This window comes from Saccostrea echinata, unplaced genomic scaffold (assembly GCF_033153115.1).
Source record: "Saccostrea echinata isolate AGI-Se365-2 ecotype Australia unplaced genomic scaffold, CSIRO_AGI_Sech_v1 ptg000001l, whole genome shotgun sequence".
In the NCBI taxonomy this organism is placed as follows: domain Eukaryota; kingdom Metazoa; phylum Mollusca; class Bivalvia; order Ostreida; family Ostreidae; genus Saccostrea; species Saccostrea echinata.
The window spans coordinates 31,999,288-32,023,017 of NW_026889750.1; the positions used below are offsets into that span (position 1 = coordinate 31,999,288).

The 23,730-nt window shown below is 33.6% G+C and overlaps 1 protein-coding gene across 2 annotated transcripts; it reads right to left on the bottom strand.

Moving 5' to 3' along the window:
* Positions 1-12: 12 nt before the first annotated feature.
* On the bottom strand, positions 13-17,990 carry LOC133189810 (adenosine deaminase-like). Of its 2 annotated transcripts, none has more exons than XM_061325205.1 (9): positions 17,916-17,990; positions 15,263-15,324; positions 14,111-14,236; positions 13,730-13,995; positions 12,306-12,433; positions 9,973-10,044; positions 6,164-6,333; positions 5,931-6,057; positions 13-475 (listed from the first exon to the last, which is right to left on the bottom strand). In XM_061325205.1, the coding sequence occupies exons 1-9, from the start codon at positions 17,940-17,942 to the stop codon at positions 374-376; spliced, it is 1,080 nt and encodes a 359-aa protein (XP_061181189.1). In that variant the 5' UTR covers positions 17,943-17,990; the 3' UTR covers positions 13-373. The 2 variants fall into 2 exon arrangements, with proteins under 2 accessions (XP_061181189.1, XP_061181196.1); XM_061325212.1 differs by lacking the exon at positions 17,916-17,990 and adding an exon at positions 15,536-15,582.
* Positions 17,991-23,730: the final 5,740 nt, after the last annotated feature.

The window sequence follows — 23,730 nt, forward strand, 5'->3', positions numbered from 1 at the left end:
AAAAATATAACAAACTTTAATGTACTTTTTATTCAGTGTGATCGTCAGAAGAATCCTTGGAAAACAACGAATCAAGCCAACTGTACATTTTTAATTTTTCTTATCTTTTTTTTTCATTTAGTGCAGTTCATCAAATAAGTAATATAGTAAGATCAAAGTAAGAAGTTAAACATCTTGAATAGATAGGATTTGTCTATTTTTGTATTTCCAAAAAGAAGGTTTTATTAATATTTTAATATCCAGATTGAAAAAATCATACACATTTAACATTCTAAAAACGTTTTTCAATAGTTCAAGTATGTGACATAGGCTTCATCGTCTTGATGGATATTTTATGTTGAAGATGGATTTCGTCTGACCAATACTTCCGGTTTCACATCTTCATAAATTTGTCTCCGTATACTTTGACCAGATCCCTCAGAATTTGTTCCTTCTCTTCCGGTGAAGCAAAACAGGACCGGGCAGCGTGAAATATCTGATTAAAATAGAATATTGTATCTTAAATGGGATTAGTTGAGCTTTTTTGACTGATGAGTGTAAATGTATTGATAACCAAGAGCCAATGCAGTTCCCTAACACTACAATACAAACTCGATAAAACGGACGTTTGTTTAGCAAGTTTCACTGTAGGAAAGCCGATGACCGTAATATAGTTTACGGTCATCAAAACATGTCGGCCGAGCTGACCGGTAAGAATTTTTCATTCAAGATATCAAACATTTTATAGCATGTCTGTGTAAATTCCGCTGAAAATTGAATGTACGCTAATGAAAACTTGCTATTGGTTATTATAGCTTACTTGAACTTAAGGAAATAAAGCTGAAGTACGACCTCAAAGTTTTTGAGAATGATGACCGTAACAAAATATTAAGATGACCGTAATCGAAGTTTATTCCGTGAAGAGGGATGACCGTAAATTTATGATGACCGTAATATCAAACAGAAAGCGTCAAAATAAAGATTTGAAGTGTACACGTGTCAAACGTTTTTTACGATCGGCAACGATTCTGTGTGCGATCATACAACTAAGAAAATATGATAAACATGCGATCGTGCAATTTGAAATTCATTAAATACCCTTAACAGTTTAATGAAATATAGTACTAAGAGTTTACCGATTTACATGGGCTGAAAGTCTGTCGAAACAGAACAGGGCACCGAACATTTGATTTTTAAGAAGGGGGGGGGGGGTTTGACAGATTTTCTAATCTTCTGCTTGGATAATTATGTCTACATTTTAAGACAGCAAAATCAAAAACCCAGAACTCTTGCTAATAATTGTCTATTGGCACTCGATTAAAATGAATCAGATACTAACAAAAAGTATTGGAAGGACCGAATTTTAGGATTATAGAAAAACAGGTTTTATTGTCTAGGGAATGGCTGTTCAATCACAAGAGTTGGCATACCTATAAATTTTACCCAAATTTTCAGTAAATAAAAAAAAAATTAATACACTATACTATAAAAATAACAATTACAGGAGTTGGGATATCTATCAATTAAACTAAAATTACAAGTGTTATCATTTTACTGAAAATTGTTATTATTGTAGTATTTATATTTTTTATTTACGGGATATGGAAAATTTAGGGGAAATGATAGGTATGTGTCCTTTTTGACATGTTTTATTGCTTTCTTACAAAAGTCGTCATGTTACAAATTTTATTTAAGAAATAAAATATGTCAGAAAGGCCATATTCCAACTCCTTCAAATAATGATAGCTAACTCTATTAAACTCAATTCAATTCAAATCTTTATTGCCTCTGAGTTGTACAACTCATCGGGATATCACAAAATGTGACGGGGGGGGGGTTGGGGGGGGGGTTGGGGGGGGGGGGTTAGTGAGGCTGCTTCCTTCCACTTTTTTAAACATAACTTTTTACTGTAACAGTTGAAATGTTTATTGAAAGGTTGGTTGCCCTCCCCCCTTTTTTGGCAGTATAGTTAAATAGTGATACTCTGGTACTTTGTGAATAAAATTTGATTGTGAAAGAAGAAACCAAACTCCCCCACCCCCACCCCCAACACACACACATTCAATAAAGGATTTTTCGAATTTGGACAATTTTCCTTTCTTGTGACATGACCCGGCGAGTTTTCCTTTGAAGTCAGCCGTACAATAACTGCGATACAGAATACTTTTAGTGGGCGTTTCTTATGCAAATAAGCATAAACTGTTCTGTATCTGCAAAATATCAACGATACAGTACGGTTTATTTCTAGCGATGACGGATAACTGAATCCGTATCTTAAATGATATAGACATAAGAATCAATCAAATCGCATGATAGCGCTGTTAGTATTTATTCAAAATTTGAGATGAATTAAGAATAGAATTTTACAACGTAAAGTTACCAGTGGCGGATTCAAAAATTTTAGAAAGGAGGGAGTTGGGGCAGTACACAAATGGTTTTCTTCGAAAAAAAAAAATGTCCAAACTGGAAAATCGGGGGTTTCGTGGGGGGGGGGGGTTAGATTCATAATCAGGCCTGACACTATATGTGCGTGATCGTTTCGTGTTTATAAATTAAAAGTGTAATATACAAGTTTGATTTAGCAAACATAATTTACGAAAGCCAAAAAAGAAAAAAAAAATCTCGAAAAGGGGGGGGGATACCGACGCGCGCGAGTGAGTGCTGGATCTGCCTTTGGTGCCTCTACATTTTGTTTCAAACATGAAGGTAATATGTCCCCTTTCTTACATCTGTTTATTTCAATTTGGAGCCAAGAATTTTGTATACACATGTATGACGACCGGTCGATGACATTGTCGGACATTTCTCTCAGAATACAACCTCCCCGAAACATTTTTGCTTCAAATACATTCCCATTTATGATTCTTATGTACCAAAATGTTTTGCACTAAATTTGTAGCTTAGATTTTAAAAAAAAGTGAGCAAGAGCGAAATAGAAAGGAAAAAACCTACGCAATCAAATATAAATTAAATTTTGGGAAAACACATTATATAATGCATCTCCTAATTATAATTAAATCAATTGATAGATACCTGCACATCCACCTCACTCGACATTTCAGTTGCGATTGCTAAAAATGGGGTACTAAATCGACTTTCTGCAAAATCATCTGATTAGTTGAGAGATATATACCCAAATACACATGTAAATTAGCGAGGTCATAAGAAAGGTCATGTCACAAGTCATTTAGAATACTCGTTTCCTACTGTATCGGAGATACAGGGCGGGGCCCGGCTCGAGCTATCGCTCTCGCCTTAAGCCCCGCCCTGTATCTCCGATACAGTAAGAAACTCGTACTCTAAATATAACTTATTTTGCTTGTCAAACTTTCTAAGGTAATTTTACATTTTACCCCCCCCCTTTTTTTTTTTTTTTTTAAAAAACGATACTGTGTGCCTGCAAATAAATTCTGTTCTGTTGAAATATATTATATGAGATATTATAACTGCTATAACTTTGAGGTAAAACTTTGCGAGCCCTCCAGTTCGTTTTCCGTAGTATCTCCTTGATTAACATAGTTAAGTTTAATTTCTGATATTTATGTAGGTCAATTTTAATGGTTAAAAACGATATATCACAATGACCGACTGCCTTGTTTGAATTTAATAATATATTATACATCGAAATAACACTTCCTAATCAGAATTTACTCTGATTTGTGTTTTTTTTTTCACGCTATTTCCCAGTTATACGATCGCTTAATAAACGATACATGTCGTTGACGATCGCCTCGCAGTTGTCAAAGTTTCCAATTAAAAGTTGTTTTGATGCTAATGTATACAGTTTTAATTTTAAAATGTTTAGTTCATACCTCTAAGAATGACCTTCAATGTTGATAGATGATAATAATCTAAACTATCTCAAAGCATGAAAATTCGATGTTTGGAGCATTGTCGATTTGATCCGTAACATTTGCACAGAAATTATTTTACAAATTTAATCTGGGTGATATTTGCCCGAATTAAATCTTTTCTAGCATTATTTACAGTTGGTTATACTCCAGCACATACAAAACTGCTTTAACTTATTCTTTACGATATTTTCTTCAAGTGTTGCCGATCACATCAGAGTTGTTTACAGGGGTGTTGTGACACGACAGCGGTGTTTTTCTTTGAAGTTTACTCTTCTGTATTAGCAATACAGAACGGGTGTATGGTGGGTGGAGCTACTTTCCGTTCTGTATTAGCACTGTATACCGTATTTTATTAGCCAACTATTCTGTATCTAAAATACAGCACGGTCTAAAAATAAATCTGATTCAATTTATTAAAAAGCACGTACAAGTTTGTAAACGCTGAAGTTTTTCTATCATAAATTTTGGAGAAATATTTCCCTGGGAATGAAAAATGTCAAAAATTCTCAATCACTTTTAAAAACGTATTCCACACAGAATCTACACGTAATTTCGATTGAAAGGAAAATTCACAATAATGGAAAATACCACTCTCCTCGTGCAAACTCGTTCAATTAAAAATTTCATCTTAAATCCTTATCGCTGACGACAACCGCACGTCTCTTTCACTACGTTTTTAATGTCGCAATTCAATTAGAAAATAAAAATCTGTGGCATCAAAGTTCATCGAAGAGTTTTCTGTATATCCTGTTTTTGTAAATCTAGTTAAACCGGGATTTTAAGATCCCTGAAATATATTATGATCAATCTCCATGTACAACAAACCACAACAACTACTGTTAAATCCTCCACCTTATCCATTAAGACTGACTATCACTCGATTCAACTACCCCATTTAATTGTCAAAACTGATCTGACCGAATCTTACGTTTTTCGTGGAAATATATATACTGCGGATGTATACTCCCCATCGAGGCCTCATCTACAGAAGTCTGACGGAAGTTTGGATGCTGCACAGTTATAAAGTGGGCGGAGCTATTTTTCTTTGATTGATCGTGTCACAAATCATTTAGAGAACTCGACAGGTTCTGTATCGTAGATACAAATTTGGGGGTGGAGACTCGTGCTACGCACTCGTCCACCCCAAAATTTGTATCTACGATACAGAACCCATCTCGTTCTCTAAATAATACTTATAGAACATGAAGAATTGATGTTAAATAAGATATAAAACATCTAACATGAATTTTGTACAAAGATTACGGTCATCTATATAACTGTTTTACGGTCATCATCTTCTCGCTGGAATGTGTTTGTTACGGTCATCATACTGCAAAATTTCGAAGGCCTTTTATCATTTCATTTTCTTTTGTTTGGGTAAACAACATCTACTGGTGTGGAGATAACATCGATGTTCGTTTAACCAATACCTTAAATTATTCAGTTTTATTGAATAATGTTTATAATCGCCGTCGAAAATTTTCAACCGATCATCTCAGCCGACATGTTTTGATGACCGTAAACTATATTACGGTCATCGGCTTTCCTACAGTGAAGTTTGTAGCAATATTACTAGAATGTAAATTGATAATACCGAATGTCTTAAAAATGGAAAATGACTTCTATAATAAACACTAGTTTACTGATCTTATGTTTACAAAGATCGTTAGTACTGTATGCCTGATGCTTACAGAATATCCACATATTCAAATGCTCAAGAATATATTAAAATACTTATAAAAGGATGATTTTCTGATGAAAAACTTCTAACTACATGGTGACTAGCACAGGGACTTAAGACAATCTTAGCAAAATCGGGTATATAGTATAATAGGGGAGCTCCCCTATTATACTATATACCCGATTTTGCTAAGATTGTCTTAAGTCCCTATGACATTTGGTGACTAGTCACTTGTTAAAATTAATTAATTGCATCCATATTTTAATTAATAGCACACTCATGGAGAACTTGGTTATTAGCATAATTTAAAAAAAAGTATCATATATCACCAAATACAAGCAATTAATACATCCTTTTGGTGCTTGCTGTTGCTGGAAAAACCACAGCCACCGGTATTGACCTGTTGCTATACCTACCGTTGCGATCACGTGATCTTTGTCCAGTCCCATTTCCATAACCATCTCATAGTCCTGAGTAAGGTCATTGTCAAGGACGATAGGGTCATCCGAATTAATCGAAAAATTCACATTATCGTCGATGAACCTGCCAAATCAAGAGTTATTTATTTTATATTCACTTTATTACAATTGCAAAAGAATATGCAAAAATTACATCATCTAAGGTGGCACTTCTTTTAGTGTGATTTTACTTGTGAAGGGGGTGTTTGTCCAGATCCTGGGAGACGGAGCCAGTTTTGACACTAGACAGGGGGCACACCTCAAAGTGCACGTTTTGTTTCCGGCAGCGTTCGTACAACTCCGGATCGTCAACAACTCGATATCCGTGCCCAATCCTCTCCGCGTGCATCTCATCCAGTGCCTAGGAAAATGTCAAGTCCAAACTAAATATACAGTAGAACAACAAAACGTTAAATTACGGAATCTTTTAACAACAGTGATGTTCATTTTAAAATGAAATTTCTCTCCGTAATATTTTCCAGCTGTTGTTTTACTGAGAAGTAAACATGACCGCTTAACTTTACACAGCTAATATAAATATATATTCCCTGTGTTAAAGCATGACTATGATTTTTTTTAATCTAAAAAACAAAATATCATGGTGTTGATGTAGCAATTCATGTGTGCCATATCTAAAAAAGATCGGCGCGTGATCTGCAGGAATCGTGTACGAAACATTTGTAGATTAAGGAAGCTCTAAACACTAACAAAAAGTGCTTTTTGGACTTGGAGAAAAATATATCATATAAAGATACGCATATTGAGTCTTTTTGGTTCATGTTCAACATAGGGTACCTGCCTTATTTTTGCAGGAAAAATGCTCAAAGACAATGGACTATTCGTGAGCAGAAATCACTGTTGTTTACTTACATTGGGAAAAATAATGGAAAAAATGAAATCAATTACTTATTCTTGGTCTAATATAAAGCTAGGAATATTCTGATCTATTACAAATTGTGTAATTATCTGTAAATAACCGTTTTTTCTATCTTACTTCTAAGGGCAGATCACTCTAACTGCATAAAACTACCCTATAAGTAGAACTCTTTAGTGTGCAGTGTTTAGAGCTTCCTTAAATGTCCACGATCTGGTCGGCTGACCACAGCTGGACAAACATTTGTTTGCTTGTTTAATGCCAATGAAGCACTGCAAATTTGCTGGCGACAGTTACGCACGTAGGAAAATGTTACATTAACATTGAAATACTAAGTAGTTGTCAACCAGTTCTTACATAGTTATAGACATTAAAAACGAGTAAAAAAAAAATAAAATAAAAAATACAGCGCAGATATATATTCGCAGACTTTCATCGAAAATTAATTATAAAAACAGACATATTATGTAAAAACACGTTCATTTCAAAGTCACAATAGTCGCCACCTATCGCAATGTTTGCATCTATTTTTACGATTTTTTATTGTTGTTTTTATAAATTTATGATAAGCAGGAATTCATTTTACTGCATGGTTTTATTGAAGTTATGCATAAGTCTTAGCAACAAACACTTATTTGCCGCCCCGTATTATTGAATTTTCGTTTACCGGTTTTTTTTAGTATGTTTATATTCCTGTACAGGACACTCTACTTTTTCTTTCAACAAAGCACCTATTTTACTCAATTTCAGACACCCCTTCTTCAAACTTGTATTCAATAATTTATCAGTCATTAACCTACTTAACAAAACATACTAATAGTTCGTTCGAGATACTTTTTTTAATGTCCTTTGAGGAGCATATTTATTATAAACTACTCATTTATTCCTCGAAAATTGTCTCAGCACATTTTAAGACTTCACAAGGGATACATCAACTTCCGGTTAGGCTTATATTGTAGGACCAGATACTCTGACTAGACTGTAGCTTTACTGGTTTGTACTAAAAGCAAAGGAAAAGAAAAGTAGCACTTGCACTTGAAACTGCGCAACAGCAATAATTAGAATAATGGTCCTTGGTTTTATTCTCTTTTTATGGCAAGATTTATTACAGTCAGATTCAAACAGTTAGAGGAGTAGCCTTTTGAAAGAATTTCACAAAATTTTCCATTTTTAGTAACCATTGCAACATTGTTCATCAAAATCAAAAACCGATGCACAGAATAAAGTATCTTGGTGTAGTCTACTCTGTGTGTCAGGTTATATTGAAATCAGACTAAAATTGTAGGAGAAGTAGCATTTAAAAGGAATTTCACACACAAAAACTATGGGAGGAGGAGTACAATTTCACAGATACTTCTATTTTTAGTGATCATGGTAACAACGTTCACCAAAATTAAAAAAATCAACACACTGATTGATGTATCTTAGCGTAGTCTACAATGTGCCAAGTAATATTGAATTCAGACCAAAACAGTAGTAGGGGGAGCGTTTTAAAGGAATTTCACAAAAATTTCTAGTTTTGGTAACCATGGCAACACTGTTCACCAAAATAAAAAAAATCAATGCACTGATTGATGTATCTTAGAGTAGTCTACTTGTGTGCCAGGTTATATTGAAATCAGACCAAAAGTGTAGTAGAAGTTGCGTTTAGTAACCATGGCAACACTGTTCATCAAAATCAAAAACCGATGCACTGATTTATGTATCTTGGTGTAGTCTACTTGTTTGCCTGATTGAAATCAGATCAAAACTGCAGGAGGCATAGCATTTTGAAAAATTGTAGACAGACGGACGACGGACACCTTAATATCGCATAAGCTCTTCTAGTCTCTGGCCAGTAGAGCTAATAAATCCAGAGATTTCCGAGTTTTTTATTCTGAAGTGGGGGTATCTGAAGTTGACTTAAGTACCTTGTGAAAAGAAAAAGTAGGGGGTGTCCTGTATACGAAACAAGTGCCTGTGGTTAATTACCGTCTTCCTTGGAAGACGGTATACAGAGTTGAAGTATTTTACAGTCTTCGGACTATGCACTTCCTCTCTTTAGTGATTGGTAGAAATTGCATGATGAGAAAATTTTCAATTATTTCATTGGTTGAAATGCTGTTCAAGGCAAGGGAGATCATTTTCTGATGATCTAATTTTCGTACGACTTAACAATTTTTCAAGATTTTCAATCGTAAAAAAATATGACAAAACGAACAGTGGAAATTCGCAGTAATTCTTTCAAAATAGCATGCTAGTTTTTTTTTTTTTTTTTTTTTTTTTTTTTTTTTTTTTTAATAGTAAAACGTTTCTACATTTTCAATGTTAACAGAATTGATCTTTATTGCATGCAAGTTTTAGAGCTTGAATGTATTCTTTTCCCCTTTGTTTTGCACAGTCTTTCTAATCTCGGCAGCACTCGACACACCTCGGCCGATTCATACCTTATCTACATATCACAAAGGTGACGGAATCATCCAAGGTTTGCAGAATGAACTCGGCTGCAGAGTCGAAGTTTACGGAGACAGTCGAGCATTTGTTAACCTTTCTCTTGGCAGTGCTTACGTCAGAAAAAAAAAACTATAAGTGAAGAAATACAAAACTAAGAATTTTTCAAGAATTATACACCCTGATAGGTTGAGCTCAGTTTAGTGTTTAAGGTTGTTGCTAAAGACGGTAAGCTTTTTGAAAAAGCTCTACTTGTACAGAGTTAAGTAGTCGTCGCGCACATGACGTAGGATCCGGAGTACCACGTGACTATCAACACTAATCTAAATCTCAAAACTCGTCGATCGTTAGCCAGAATTAGACGCAATTCACCAACTTTTAACTGTCTGTAATTCTTAAATTATGCAAAATTAAGGTATATGGTAGGTGTTTCCATTGAAGTCAGTCAAAAGTATTTGGATCCCAATATTTTGGAAATTATGATAAAAGATATAACAAAACGTTTACTGACGGGGAACGTTTTGTCGAACCCTCGAACCAAACTGTTGCCTCCGACAGAATGACTCATGCAGGCAAACAGTTTGGTTCTTGGGTCCGACAAAATGCATAATGCATGTTGAACTCGAACCAGTTAATAAATATTTATGAAATTTATTTTTAATGTATCAGGGTAGCCATATTTAAGAAGATTCCTACCAGTTTAACGCCCGCTGCCGCTCCGTTCTCTCCTGCATGGACTGTCCTGTGTATATCATGCTCAAATGCAAGCTAAGGAAGAAAAAAAACATTATCGAGTTGTAACAGAGCTGGTTTAAGGTATTGCACACATAGTCCTCCCCTTCGTATCAGTTAAAATTTCACTACTCCCTCCTTTTATTCAGAAAAGAAATTAGTGCTAAATCTGTTGAGAATTAAATGCAGTTCATTAAAATTCATTTTGGGGGTAAGGTGGCATAAAAAAAAACTTCCAACTGAAAACCTCGAATTCACCATGTAGTAAAAATAAAAGATTGTCAAAATTATATTTATATATATATATATATATATATATATATATATATATATATATATATATATATATATATATATATATATATATATATATGTGTGTGTGTATGTATATATATATGTATATATTTAAGGAATAACTGTCTAATTTTTTGGATTCATGATGTGATCAATCGAGTGGCTTGCGTGATAATTTGCATAAACGCCGAAGGCGTTTATGCATAAAATTATCACGCAAGCCAATCGATTGATCATCGTCATGAATCCAAAAAATCTGACAGTTATTCCTTATATTTACATGCTCCTGATTCTGCAAATTCCCGTGCTAATAGCCCCGCTTCTGTCTCTATTTGTCCCGCCCCGCACGTGATTTTTTTTAACCGCGCCTATCGATGAACCAGTAGATTTATGTAGAAATAAAGTATTTTTACAATTTGTAATTTTATCTCGGACAAAGACATTGGAAATGTATATATATATATATATATATATATATATATATATATATATATATATATATATATATATATATATATATATATATATATATATATATATATAATTTTTCTGATTGGTTCAAACTTGATCACATGATCAAATATATAACATCATATTGACTTGTGTTATTATTTTAAGATTTTGAAACTCATACCGACTTGATGTTTCTAAAAATGGTAATAATCTTCTGTAAAACAATAATAGTGCTGAACTCACAATAGCTAATACAGTCTGGAAAAAAATTATACTTCAACTCCTACAATTTTTTATTGTGATGTTCTGTAATAATTGGTAAGACATAACAATGCCTTGAATAAGAATCTACTCTATATTAAAACATATTAGATATATTTTTCATAAATCGACACAAAATATAATAAAACAAATGTAGCCTTTTAAATTGAAAAATTCCCTAAATCACTCTATCAGTATAAAGGAAACACAATTAATTAAACAGTTTATTTTGATCTCTAGTCTCTACGTGTTAAAAAAAAAAGAAAGAAAGAAAGCGTGTGCCTTGTTCCCATTAGTTCAAATTTTATTTTGTCAATCTCTGTAAAAAATAATATAACAAATGTAGCCCTTTCATGAGGTCGATCCATAGATATATCGACTTCACTGAAAAAGCATATCGACCTCGCACTTCGTGCTCGGTCGATATGCTTTTTCTGTGAAGTCGATATATTTACGGATCGACCTCATGAAAGGGCTATATGTGTATAATATATATTTATGATCATCTTCAATTTTTATAAAATTTGTGCATTGCTTATTTGCAAAGAGGAAAATATTAGAAATAAACATGTCGGATATGACATCATCAATTCCCAAATACTAGCATAAAAATATCTATTAAGTCAATTACAGGTGCACTTGCAAAGATTGTGTTTTCAAATAAACTGTACCATAACCATTAATAAAACTCATGGAGGAACATAAGACGTCTATATTTCAAAGTATACATGTATACGACAGCGTACTATCATGCATCCAATATAGGCTTCAAGCTCGCTTTATTTTTGCGGTGACTCAAAGAATATAGTATACTCTGAATAAGTATTCTGCATAAGTGTTTTTATTTTAGCCTTGTTTATATTTTAGTGCATTACACAAGCTCAATAATTGCTTATGAATGTTTTATTAAATGATTTGACCTAAGTGTGATTAATGAAAGACAAACAGTGCTAATTCTTCATTAGTCCATGACTTAAACCAGTATTGCGGGTCATCACATTGAAGCGAGTTTGATGCTGATGGTGGATCCTCCTCCCAAAATTAAAGCTATCCATCTCCCTTGGTGTGATTTAGATAATTCTAACTCGCACCTACTCCCACTCTAAAAATACCAGCATAAAACTGCATTTTGTAGTGTGAATGTCTATAAATTTACCAGACCGTGTGAGTAAGTTGTTTTTCTGTTCCTAGAGAAGGAGAGAAATACTTTCTGATAGACACATCACACTTTTATTCAAAGTTTTCTATAAATTGTTTGTAAATCAGTGTATGTGAACAAGTGAATATACCTTGAAGGCTCTTGTATGCAATTCTTCATGTTCAACTCCAGGTTCCAAATCCCCACACGCGATGTCAATGGCTACCACACCACGTGATTTAAACTCCTTACACAACTCGAACACTTCCATTGACCATTCTGCATATTTAAGGAATATCTGTCTAGTATTTTGGTTTGATGGTGTGATCAAGCAATTGTCTTGCATGATAATATGTATAAACACGGAAGGCATTAAAGAATAAAATTTTCAAGCAAGCCAATTGCTTGATCATCATCATAAATTTAAACCAAACCGAAAACCCCACAGTTATTCCTTATATTTTCATGGCTCCAAGCCCCGCCCAATTTCCCACTCTCTCGGCACATGATTTTTTAAACCACGCCTATCCATAAACCAATATCTTTATGAAAAAATCATCTTTTTTTAAAATTATATATACGGCTTTATCTCGGACAAAGATATTTGAAAATGTAAATATTTCAAATTGCTGTGGTATTCATTATTGTTTCTTAAGTGATTGTATATGCATATCAACGATGATTTAATTTCATTACTTTCCATATTTTAATACAAAACAGCTAAGAAAAAATATTCTGACTATATATATTGTATATATGCCAAATACTCTGCCCTTGGCAAAATGAGGAGGCGAATTTTAAGTACGAGGGGCAAACCATACTAAGGTTTCACAATTTTGTATGCGATTTTCTACTAAACATTACGTAATTGAAGCAAAGAAAAACAAGATATGTTTGTGAAACACTGATGCCCCCGTATGGCAACTTATAGCGAAGGTTATTTTTTTCAAATGCAAATCAAATATGCTGGTACCCAAAGTAAAGGTCTTGTACCGAGGAATATACCTGTGAAATGTGAAAGCCCTAGCAGCAACCATTGAAAAGATATGGTCAAGGGGTCAAAGTTGTTGGTATCCAAAGCAAGGTCTTGTCACAAGGATTACATATGCTAAGTATGAAAGCCTTAGCACCAACCGTTCAAAAATTATGGCCAATGTTAAAGTTTTTCAAAAGTAGGTCAAACTTCGGGGTCAAAAGGTCAAATATAGTGGTACCCAAAAAAAGGTCTTTTCACAAGGAATACACATGTGAAGTATGAAAGCCCTAGTTCCAATCGTTCAAAAGTTATGGCCAAGGTTAAAGTTGGGAAAAATTTTGCAAAACTGGGTCAAACTCCAAGGTCAAGGTCAAAAGGTCAAATATGGTGGTACCCAAAGAAAGGTCTTCTCACAAGGAATACACATGTGAAATATGAAAGCCATGGCTCCAACCAATCAAAAATTATGGGCAATGTTGAAGTTTTTGCGGACAAACAGACAGACAGACAGACGGATGGACAGGGCAAAAACTATATACCCCCGAATCTTCGATACGGGGACATAAAAACGCAAAAAGACCCGTAAGCTTTACACTTACCTGGGTTATATTCAACACAGCATAGAATAGTTTTTACTTTTATCCCAAAATCTTTTGATCCTTTTTCGAATGCGTTACAAATGATGTTTACAACTTCTTTTGGAGTTATGTTCCCTTCTGTTTCGGCGTAAGGTGGCTTGGCACCGTTTGTCATTTTGTTTGCAAACAAGTGAGGCGAATAGCGGGCTTCTACATAGAAAGTATTGTGAGCCTTACAATCCTCACAAAAATCATAGGCAATCTTATATATGGCATCTCTGTCGCCTCTGTACAGAAAAAAAGATTGTGATTTCATGCATTTATACGTAACGATAAAATAACGGTTATATTATTTCAAAAATCGACTGTTTGACTGTGTCATGAGCTTTATTAAGATCTTACGCGACCACAGGCATGAAGGTGTCAAATTTCTCCAACAGTGCCTTAAATGTATAGGGGGGTTTCGCCACTACCAAATGGGACTTTAATTCCTCAAGTGTCTCCCATTCAAATTTTATATTTCGTCGCCTGTAATAAGTAAAATACTTAAAAATGGAGTGTTCATGGATCACAATGCTCAATTACTGAGTAATCTTGGCTATGCTGTTCTTCATTATATATTTGAGCCTATATCGTGACCCCTTCCTAGCTCCAAAGTGCACACAGCATGAGGATGCTTCAATGTGAAATGACTAAAACGGCTTAGTCCTGTTCTTCGTCAAAGTTTTTTTTTTAATTGAGAAAAAAATAAATCTATACAGTTTGGCAATGTTTTCAAATCAATCATTCTATTGTGGTTCTTGATAAGATTTTTAAATAAATTTTCCTATGTATTCCATTCTCTACTGTGCTTCAATCTCAGGTCCCGAAAATTCAAGTTTGAATATCCATTACTTGAGGATATTTGCATATTGGTATCACTTACCATGGCCCTGTGGTTCTAAAGATTTTCTGTCCTTTATATTCGGATGTAAAAATTTGATCTGCTAGTATTTTGCCCCAACTTAAATATCCCTGGTCCATTATTTGAACAACATAGAATTAACAGTTAAGGAAGTTTTCACATATGTTTCATCCTTTCTTGTCCAGTGGTTTTTGAAAAGATTTTCCCCCATATATTTTTATGTAAACTTTTATACATCGCTTCTGGTCCAGTGGTTTTGAAAAGCCCCACCCTATTCTAACCTTTTCTTGATTATCTCCCCTTGAAAGAAAATGAACACTTGTTAATCCCCTTCATTTGAAAATGCTCTGTGCCACCTTAAGTTGAAATTAGTCCAGTGGTTCTCAAGAAAAGATGAAAAAGTGAAAAATTACAGACGGGGGACAACTAGACTTGATATACTAGTAGGCTGAAGCAGGACAAGCTATCATCAAAAACAGGGCACATGAAAATGTCTCAGGGCTGAGATTCACAAATATTCTTAGTACGCTAAAAATTATGAATCAATTTATTATTTTTCTTTCTCTTTTGGTGCAAAACATGATGTTTTTCACAATTCTTTATTATACATACCTTTAGTTTTGGATAAGTTTCTGATACTAATGACTTACCTTGCCGTCTCTAAAATTGTTTCCGTACGAATAGCGCCATCTAAATGAACGTGCAGTTCAATCTGAAATCGAATTATACAAGAAACCGCATGAATAGTCATGGGGTACGAAATGTCTTCATATTAATACATCTTTTTTTTTAAGCACAGGGGGGCATCCTCCATATACAACTTCCGAGCTCGATGGAAAGGATTCTAATGTACATGCACAGAACAAGTAGTAAGTATTGATTAATTTTTGGGGGTTTCCAAATATGATATGAAATTCGCTCACCTTGTATGGAAATTTGGCACGAGACATTGTGGATTTTTCTTTGTATCGATATTGTATTCAAATATGCACAACATACATGTAATCTGTTTATGATGTGCAATATTAAACGGATCAAATACTTATCGGAATCAATGTTACTCAATTACTTCCTTTATTACTCAACTCAGTAGGGGTTTCATCACTCGCATTTTTTTAATCAGTAATGTGAGGTCAGAAATACTTGTGCATGAAATTTCCAGAAATCGGTTGTATCGGAGATAATAAAATTCTTTGAATTTTCAATGAAGTTCGTAAATCTTTCATTCAGATGACTTCGACACTTTTCCTTAATTTGTGTAATTCGTTAAATTCAAATCACGTCCGTATTTTTGTGAAACTTGATGATAGTCACGAAGAGTATTCTGTAGCAATAAGAGTACATATATTTATATATATTTATATATGAAAGGCGTGTGTGACGCCATTGTGTTTGTGGAGGGGGGGGGGGAGGGTTAGCAAGTAAAAAAATAAAACAACTTGCTTGAATCATCTTCTTTGACAAGCCAAAAAAAGGGAGAATTTTCCAAAATCAAAATTCTATTTCGTGTGTGTGTGTGTTTGGGGCTGGGGGTGTACACTATAAGAGGTTTGGACACACAGCAACAAAAAGTAAGGGGGGCCGGCCTTTCAATGACCATTTTCATACTAAATTAACGGTCAAACATTATGCACGGGAAAAGTGCCCCCCCCCCCCCCCCCGATACTTGCATGGATCCAATGTTGTATGTTCTCTACAGTTAGTTTCCCTTGAAACAGTAATTTTGAAGTTGGGAGAAATCTAATGTTTCTCGTGGTTTTTGTTGTATAAGTTGTTCACCAGGAAGTGATGGGGGAAAGGCTTTACAGTAGCATGCCATCTCCTCTAGTAGTGAATATACGAGGTATTTTATCTCTGGTCATTGTAAGATTGTAAAACTGCACACCTTAACATATTGTAGCTAGCCTATCGTATTAATTCTTTTGATAAGAAGCTGAAATATATCCCAATATCATTTGAAATTATCTAGTCATAGATACAGAACTTGTTCGACTGATTAAAAAATTGAAAATAAAGAAGATATAATTTTTTGGTGATGCGTGTAAACAATAAACAATCCTAGATATGTATCCAAACTATGTTATCATGAAGCAGGAAAAAAGTGGCATATACGTATTACACATCCTACCTCTGTAAGATTCTCGCATAATATTGTATAATTTGTAAATTTCTTTTATTGTTTAAACGATTATAAGATCATATAAACTTGATTCCAAAAGTAACAAAACACTTACTAAATTGAAGCATAAGATCGCAAAAACAAAACTTTTCATTTTCACTCTATGGGTACATTTCATTTTGTGTCGTCAAATGATGTTTTTCTAGGAAAACCTGGTTCCCAGAACTTTTCTTACATTTTACGCAGTAGCCATTTCATCTTTAAGAATATGATTTGTGATGAACGGTAGATGTGCAATACGACAATAAGTTTTCCGAATTTTCAATTTCATTGAGGAAGGTCGAAATAAAAGCAAAAAATTCAATTTTTTTTTTAAACAGAAACTTCCTTTTAAATTCAAACTGGTAATGAATTTATTATGCGATATATTAAACACTAATAAGAGCTTGTGGACCACATGCTCACCAGTGGCCCTTTTCACAAAAAATCTTACAACTAAGACAATTTTTCCCCTTCTGCATAAAGTATCTAAGCTGTAGTAGGACATATAAAAGTCTTATAATTTTATTACATGAGATTATATTGTAAAAATATTTAAGGAAAAAATCAATATATTTCTTAAACAAAAAATTACAGAGTTGTCACATTTTTATCTTAGTCGTAAGATGTTTTGTGAAAAGGGCCACTGAACATTTAACCTGGGTAAAGATTTTTAGTATATTGCATTATCGATTTTAAGAAAAGGGGTACAAAACTATTTACTACCTAGTATGAACGATTAAAGAGAAAATAAACTGGGTCGTTATGGCAGAAACACACATTCGTAATACACGCTTTTGTAACAGACACACTGATAATGGCGGAAATGTTATATAATATATTGAACTTTGATCCTCTTTTTTTTTTGGAAGGTTTTCGAACCACAGTTGTTTATTTCATACAGTATACTAGTTTACTACTATACGATATCGCATTGTAGTAAACTAGCTTGTATGAAACAAGCGCCTGTGATGAAATCCATTTCAAATGGAAGTCTAAAGCATTTTTAAACAAAAAAGCGCGCTTTTATCAGAAAAAACTTAAAGGCGGGACTAATAGATAGACTCAAGAGTGCAAATGAAATAAGTTGATGTAAGTTGATGTATCTATATCATGCAAGCACAAATAATCTATAAAACCCTCACCTTGTACGGGAAATTAATAGAAGACATTGTTTCACATTCGGCTCACCACTCTCTCTCTCTCCCTCTAAAATACAAGAGGTCAGAGTTCACCTTAGTAAAAAAAAAAATGGAAACCCAGTAACGTAAAGACCATAATTTTCTACATGTAATGAACAAAACATTTGAAATCGTTTACTAAAGGTGCTTGGACACAGCTTTGAAGTTACTATTTTCTCTAGTTTCGGTATAATATCATGACTTATATGTTGCTATAGCATTTCAAACGGAAATAAAATAAACAAAAATTATTTTATCTGGAAATTATTGAAACTACAAATTTCGGGACGCGTTTGATTGATACATCCTAGCACTTTCATAAAGCAAACTTTTTTCTTTAATACTTAACAAAAGTAAAAATTTGTGTTGTGTATTAATGAAAAATATTCAAACTTTAATCCAGAAAATTCGGAGTAGAAATGTAAGAAAGCAAAACCAACTCACCAGTATTGTCAGTCCGTGCTCAGTGATGTGTGCAGAGTTTAACAAATTGAACAGACCCGCTGAAATGTAAACATTAACTAATTTATCATGTATGTCAATTTCAAATATTAGTTTTTAAGCAGCTTAAAACCGTGTTATGTAGCTATCTAATATTAAAGGGTCTGTCATCTTAATCATAATAATAAGGAAACGGATTAGTATAAGTTTTCAAACTTGTTTCCGAATCATTTTTGATTTTTTTTTTGTACTACTTGCCTGTATTTTCTGCTTGTCATTTTCAAATAAAATATGGTTTAAACTAAACATTAACAATAACAGAGCTCGTGCCCCGTTTACAAAAATAGTTTACGTTTCACGGGTGTGTTCAATTTGTTAAACTCTGCACACATCACTGAGCACAGACTGACAATACTGGTGAGTTGGTTTCTTTCTCACATTTCTACTTTCTATTTTCCGGATTATAGTTTAATATTTTTCATATATGCACAACAAAATTTCTACTTTTCTTAAGTATTAAGGATAAAGTTTACTTTGTGAAAGTGCATAGATGTGTCAATCAAACGCGTCCCGAAATTTGTAGTTTCAATTATTTCCAGATAAAATAATTTTTTTTTTAAATTTTATTTCCATGTGAAATGCTATAAAAACATATAAGTCATGATATTATACCGAAAATTTGAGAAAATATTAACTTCAAATCTGTGTCCAAGCACCTTTAAGTATGTTGTAAATTTTGAATTTACTGAGTGGAGGTAAATGCAAAATTTGCACATGACATTACTATTTTAAAATTATTAAATACCTAATCTATAATACATATATAGGAATGACATTAATCTATAAAATTTTCAATTTTTCTCACTTTGCATTTATGTATTCCATGTTCTATTGAATAACTGCATATTATAGTATCTATCACTGCTGTATTGTGCACATATAAAAGATGTATACGGACGTCCGTGGCATTATTAATAATTTTTTTAATTATTGAATAAAACACAGGTGCTTGGGGACGGGAGACCCCCCCCCCCCCATGTTCCGTACCCCAAGGTTTTTAAATAAAATATTTTTCTATGACATATTCACCAAGTTATTACAACTGAAAAATCCAAAATATAACCTAAAACTAGCCTTTTATAAAAATTCACACTCTCTGGTACTAAAAGTTAATGCTCTCTTAGCATTTTTTTTTAATTATAGACTTCACCCTTTTGGTATAGGTCACAAGGCAAACAACCAGTAAACCGTTCATTTATCAGGGAAAAAATGCTTGCCAGAATATTACTGTGAAGCAATACCACTATGTGTAGTTTTTGTTGGTCTAAGACCTTGTGTCATCACTAGCTGCAGTCTACCTGATCTCCCTACTGCCTTTTATGCTGTTGATTATGTATTGTATGCGTTCAAGCGAAAATGATTTCCTGTTACTGATGTAGTTGCTGTATATTTCACAATTTGATTGATTGATTGTATATGTTGTTTTAAGTCCCATTCGAGGATTTTTCACTCATTTTGAGACGTCACCATATAACGGTGAAGAGTCAAATTTAGACCTTTACTCGCACTTTGGGCCATTGAGCAGTGAGGGTTCTTAATCGTGTCAACGCCTACCGTGACACGGGGCCTCGGTTTTTAAGGTCTCATCCGAAGGACCTGCAACTGTCACTTCAAAGCGCTTGGCGAAGAAACAGTTACTGCCTATTTTTATCGGCTTAGGTCAGTCGCGGCCGTGATTCGAACACATGGCCTTCCGATCACGGAGCGAGCGCTCTACCGACTGAGCTACTGTGATGGTCACACTTTGTTAATAGAGTATCATTATGCAATGTGTTGTTAAAATGACACTTGTGAAAAAAAATCATTGAGCGGGGTTGGGGTTTCCGCCACTGATAAGACTGGTAGAACAATTCTCACAACAAATTGCACAGCAATCCGTTCATGCTTTCTTCTTAGTCAATGCAAAATGTTCTCCTATCGTCTGTCGATTTGCATATGTGCCGTTTTAAACACAGCATGCTCAGTTGAGGAAGGGGCAGAACAAAAAATATATACCGTATGCTTGTAAATATCATAAATTATGGTTTAAGGTACTCCGATCCTAGGGTTCTGAAAATCAGCTTTTAAGTAATTGAAAATGTTCACAAAAATGCATAGTAACGTGAATTTACCCATGGAATTTCTTCAAAGTTCATCATTACAGTTAATAATATTATATAGGGAAACTTATCAAATCTCAAATATATTTTCAGGAAATAAAAACACCAGCTATGCATTTTCTAATTGAAAATGGATCAACAAATATAATTTAGGATAAAAAGATATAGGTATCCAGACATTTAGAGAAAATTGCATCTTTTTTATGCTCATACAGTATTTTAGTTCTTCTTTTTTACTTAAATTGTCATATGATACAAAGTGTAAAAAGCTTGTGCTATCATTGCTAGGCATCATATATCACATCTAATTTCATATCATGCTATAATAAGCTGTGGTATCTTTAGAATGCTAGACTACAGGAAATTCGATTTCTCTGAAAATGAATTCATTTTTTTTTGTTTTATGGGGTACGAATGTCAACTTTTTACAAGACCGTTTCTAAGACTTCAAAGAACCTTGAATCATATCAAGATGCATAAAATAAAAATTGTTGCACGAAAAGATCTCGATTTCAAGCTTCATTTTGAGACTTTTTATATAAAATAATAAATTTAAGAGTTATCCTTCCTAGCTGAGGATCGGATATCCTTAAGGACCCTCTATACACTAGAAAAAAAAAATGTTTTTTGGACATTAAGAAAATCATAGTGTGTAAGAATATAAATATTGAGCTTATCTATCACATTTTCAACATTCGGGTACCTTAGTACCTTACATTTACCCACCAGGAAAAATTAATGAAGTGCTGATGAACATAAATCACTGTTGTTCCTAAGTGGATAAGGAGTGTTCTATTTATTCCTCTTGGCCTATCAAAGTGTTATGAATGCTTGATTTGATCACAAATTCAGTAATAACTGTGGGCCTATATTCCAATTTATTTTATTCTTGATTAAAGGACAGATCACTCTATCTGCATAAAAATACCACAAAATCAGAACTTTTGTGTGCAGTTATAGAGTACTACGGAAGCATATTAGAGCCACGTAATATTTTTTAAGTTGGAAATTCCAACTTTAAAGTTGGTAATTCCAACTTTAATCTTGGCTTTTCCAACTTTAAAGTTGGAAATTCCAACTTAAAAGTTGGTTTTTCCAACTTTAAAGTTGGTAATTCTAACTTAAAAGTTGGCTTTTCCAACTTTAAAGTTGGTAATTCCAACTTTCATCTTGGCTTTTCCAACTTTGAATTTGAGCATTTCTAGCCCTTTTCTTTAGCATTTATCCCTTTATTTTAAATTATTACTTACTTTATTAATGCAAAATTAATACACTGAAATAGATTGGTGAGCAATTAATTTGTGTCCATTATTTTTTAACTTGACCTTCCCTATGACCTTACTTATAACTTCAAACTGTGAAAACCCTTAGAATTTTTTGAGCCAATCTTATATAATTATACAGAGAATAATTTCATACAACATCGTACGTGACAGTATTTCAACCAAACCTATTTAAGAGATCAGATATTTACGTGGGTTGTTCGAAAAGTTCGTGGACGATTTTAATCCTCGTTATACTACTTTAAAGAAAATGTAAGCACAATATCATATGTAAAAATATTTATTTTGTTGATGTGTGAAGTTTCATTCCATTCAATTTAATAGAAATCAATTTACTTTATTTTAAAATCAACATATTTGTTAACCTTGAGCAAACTAAACAACAATAGAACGTCAAAAATATAGCGTCATGAGGTTCTCAAAATATTCTCGTATACATTTCACACAGTCTGGTCGAATATCTCCTCATTTAAAACGTGTCCCTATCAATTGAAATTTATTTTGTTAACAATTTTTCCAGTTGCATAATTTTGATTGTCAGTGTTTTCTTTTTTATCACTTAACTATGCTTTCACAAGACCAGCAACCGTGAAACGCCTTTCTCTTTCCAAGACCGTACTTACTGAACGTTTTTGGGTTCATTCTTTACAGATAATCCGTTTTTCTCACAGACCGTCCTACTCTGATACAGCAGAGTCTCTATCATTCAAATACCGCCTGGGCCATTTACACATATGCATGACCCGCTTTTGAGATATTTCATGCTTCCTACAACAATTTCAGATTTTATTCTGATGTTTTCCAGAGTACAACAGAAAATTGTATCGTAAACTGCTGCTCCGTGATGTTCTACGACGTCACTTTTTTGCTTTTCAATGAGGACTACCTATCTTCAGAAACTGATTTCTTTTCCATGAAGCAATCTATTAAGTCATCATTTGGAATATGAAACGATGTGACAATTTTTAATTTGATCGTCTAGATTTATTTTGGTTTTGAGCCCTTTTTACAGAGGATATGACTACAGTCATTAATTAGTGTTTTGTTTGTGAATTACTAAATTTTGACTTGCTCCGCCAACCAATTTTCGCAGTTTTTAACTTCTAATAAGTTTAAAATAAATCAAGATATTTTAAAATTTTTAATACAAATCATGTGAATTTATTGTTAAAATATTTCTACCAAATCTGGGTATGATACGACGTTAAATAATAAAGATATGACAGAAGTCCACGAACTTTTCGAACAACCCTCGTATTTTGAGAGAATAAGCTCAAACAACTATTTGGTGTTTAATATAGGGGATAAATGAACACTGTATTATATGCTACAAATACAACTGAACTAAATGTATCAATTCTGTATGTGAAAACATAATGAAATAATTCCTTCTTTCACCATACTTTCATAATTAAATCGTTTCTTTCCATTGTAATTACAGGTATAGAACAGCAACACGAGTCCAGCTACGGATCTAGAAATTTTTCAATGGGGGTGGGGGGGGGGGGGTTGAAGAGGAAACAAGAGTTGTTATACCGTACGTTTACATGGTTAAACGACAACTTAATAGGAATACTCAGGCCCGTAGCAACGGTTTCAAAAGTGGGGTGGGGGCACACTTGCTAGATTATGCCAGTTCTCGACCTAACAGAGGCAAAAAGTGGGGGTGGGGTGGGGTGGGGGCAACCAGCATCTAAAGGAAAATTTACTATATAGCAAAATACTATACTCAGAAAAAGTGCCTCCCCCCCCCCCCCGCGTTCTACGGGCCTGATACTATCAATTAATAACAACACTTGTAATAATAAAAAAAACTGATTAGACATATGTAAAATTAAGATAAAAGTGAAATACTAAATTTAAAATTTAAAATGTAAATCAGGCCACCTAGCTTTA

Excerpts from the sequence above, each read along its gene's own strand:
- LOC133189810 (XM_061325205.1), bottom strand. The coding sequence starts at position 17,942 with ATGTCTTCTATTAATTTCCCGTACAAG. Across the intron at positions 6,058-6,163 it reads GACAAACACCCCCTTCACAA|GTTCATCGACGATAATGTGA; the intron begins GTAAAATCACAC and ends TTGATTTGGCAG. Across the intron at positions 476-5,930 it reads AAGATCACGTGATCGCAACG|ATATTTCACGCTGCCCGGTC; the intron begins GTAGGTATAGCA and ends TATTTTAATCAG.